The sequence below is a fragment of the Cyprinodon variegatus genome, unplaced genomic scaffold (assembly GCF_000732505.1).
Source record: "Cyprinodon variegatus isolate N-32 unplaced genomic scaffold, C_variegatus-1.0 Scaffold99, whole genome shotgun sequence".
In the NCBI taxonomy this organism is placed as follows: Eukaryota; Metazoa; Chordata; class Actinopteri; order Cyprinodontiformes; family Cyprinodontidae; genus Cyprinodon; species Cyprinodon variegatus.
Window position 1 is genome coordinate 1,123,090 of NW_015150552.1, and position 2,641 is coordinate 1,125,730.

Genomic DNA, 2,641 nt, shown 5'->3' on the forward strand with positions numbered 1-2,641 from the left:
CGTGAGACCAAAGAGCCACAAAATTAACATGGCAAATTAAAGCGAACAGTAAACTACTGCTGAGAAAAGAACGAAAACTGACCAGTCACCGCAGATCTGGTAAGGTGAAAGCAGCTTGTGCAGCCCCTGGAGGGCGAGACTTACCCGCAGCTCCGACCAAACCCGGTCACGGGGCTACCAGCAACAAGCAGCCAGGAAACTAGTGGTATACACAGAAGCAAGCAGCTTCACACGACCACACTCCTGTACTCAACACACCTGCGCGCGAGAAGAACAAAAGGGATTGATTGCCGGGTGCCACGTGACTATATAGAGTCACGTGGGTCCCCGGCAGGTCACAGCTGACTTTGTTGTCATTAATACTCGACCTGCGCATGCGCATGAATGATCATTCAGTGCTTGAAGCACCGCCTCTGGCGGTCAGTAGGGATGAAATAGAACAGTTTGTCCAGAATGTGTGGGGTCTGCAGAGATGTCAGCTGCCCTTTTGTGTTTCTCCATAAAATAAAAAGTAGACATATTCTTAAGCCTGTTTATTTCTTAACCTAAGTGGATTGTTTAAAAAATAAATCTGGGCACAGTTTTAGATTAGAAAGGAAAACTGAGGAGGCTGAAATGAAGATCACATTGTCTAAAGTGTCTAATGACCGGATGTTCTGAATATTTCACGTTACCATTAGAAATGTGTCTAAAGTGTGATTATTTTATTTAACTTCAGTAGTTGGAGACAATTGGCACTATAAAAGCTCATTTTTAACCTGAAAACGTTTTGCATCCATTGATTTATTAAATTTTTCCAATTGTTCACCAGATTCTAAAAATGTTTGTTTTTACAAGTTGACTAAGGAGTCTATTAGGTTTATCTTTTCTACTCAACTTTAAAAAACTTTTTTCACAATTTACATCCAAGCCTTCATATAACTTTTTGAACTTGTCTAGGCTTTCTAATGATGACCACCTTTTCTCTTATTACAGTCCAATTACTAAAAGTCTACAGATTTGAAGTGATCTTTAAAATCTTTTGTCAGAAGTGTATGTTCTTAATTCTCTCCTCTATTTTCTTTTTTATTATTAGTTTTTAATTTTAATATTATTTTTTAATTTATTAAATAAATATATAAAAAAATAAGATTATTACTATATATAAAAATTAAATAGATAAAGAAATAATAAAATAAACACATTTAAAAACTAAAAATAATTACAAAATTTTTTAAAAAGGCTCTCTATAATTGTTTGCTTTATCTACGCAGTGGCTGTAATTTTATATTTTATTTATCTAATTAATGTAGCAAAGTATGTTTGAAAAAAAATTGAACTTGGTGCTTCTGCGTCTCTGGGATTGGATCCTTACAAATCTATCTTTGCCGTTATTGCAGTTGTTTGATGATGGCACATACTGAGCATTATGTGTTTACCATATTTCTTTAGCTGTCAGGAACTTTAACAATCCCGTGGTGGCAGTGGTTCCTGACTCGGTTTGGGAAGAAGACGGCGACTTACTGCGGCATCTTGGTCTGTATTTTATTTTTTCATCTGTGAAATAAAATCCCCTCCTCAGGATAATAACTTATTTCTATCTGTTCCTCCAGTGGGCGGTACCCTTCATGATCCTGATAGTCTCCGTCCAGAGCCATCTGATCATTTCCTATCTGGTCTCGGTGGGGGCGGGTGTGAGCGTGGCGGCAGCATTCCTCCTACCTTGGTGAGAAGCCAGAATATCCGCTGCAACTTTTCCTTGTTTTGTCTGTTTTGTCAGGAGTTAACTGTTGTTTGTCTTTCAGGTCAATGCTTCCAGATGTTGTGGATGACTTCAAAGTTCAAAATCCAGACATCCACGGTCATGAAGCGCTCTTCTATTCTTTCTATGTGTTCTTCATCAAGTTTGCCTCTGGCTTGTCTTTGGGCATTTCAACTCTCAGTTTAAAGTAAGTTTATTTATTCGTTATATTATTGTGTCTCCTGTATTATCATTAAACAAATTACTGTTTTCAGAGACTGTAACAACTTGCATAGACATTCATACCACATATGTTTTTAATTGAGCACACATCATCACAGTATTTAAACTAATAGATTTTTGTAGATTAACATGTTAAAGATCAACACAGAGTGGAGCTTAGTTCTAAAGTTGGATGAAAATTAGACATTTGCGTAGTTAAAGATGGACACAAGTTTTACTCCTCCAGGCCAGCAGGTGGCGCACACACCTACTCTAGCTCCACCAATGCCAATGCCAACATTTTGTTTGCAATTTCAAGCAAAGTTAAATGGGTTAAACTTTAAAGGCCGCAACCTTGAAGGATCCAATCTATCTGGTGTGAGTCCTTGAAAGTCTGGAAAATTAAAAAGGCCGAAAGAGTTTGGCTATGGATTCAAACAGGTCCAGCCTTCTCCGCTCCTGCTCTGTCGTCTAACAACCATTACAGCTGACACACAAAATAGGCAAAGAATGAATGCAGAACTTCTCACTACTGTTCTTGGTGCTACTAACATTGTCGAGGAGCTTCAGCAGCACTGCCGTCGCTGCGAATATCAGATTTATTGTCCCAACACTGCAGATATATCAGAATCTCTGCTTAAATGACAGCCAAACCCAATTTTAACAGGGGACGGATAAAAACCTTTCAATAAACCAAAC

The 2,641-nt window shown here is 38.1% G+C and overlaps 1 protein-coding gene across 1 annotated transcript in view; it reads left to right on the plus strand.

The window, feature by feature from the left end:
* LOC107084388 (sodium-dependent lysophosphatidylcholine symporter 1-B-like) overlaps nucleotides 1–2,641 on the plus strand; it is a 17,486-nt gene that overhangs the window by 10,692 nt on the left and 4,153 nt on the right. The window contains exons 10-12 of the mRNA XM_015374198.1: nucleotides 1,432–1,515; nucleotides 1,593–1,705; nucleotides 1,785–1,928. Of these exons, the coding sequence (XP_015229684.1) occupies nucleotides 1,432–1,515; nucleotides 1,593–1,705; nucleotides 1,785–1,928 (341 nt within the window). The remainder of the gene's footprint in view (nucleotides 1–1,431; nucleotides 1,516–1,592; nucleotides 1,706–1,784; nucleotides 1,929–2,641) is intronic.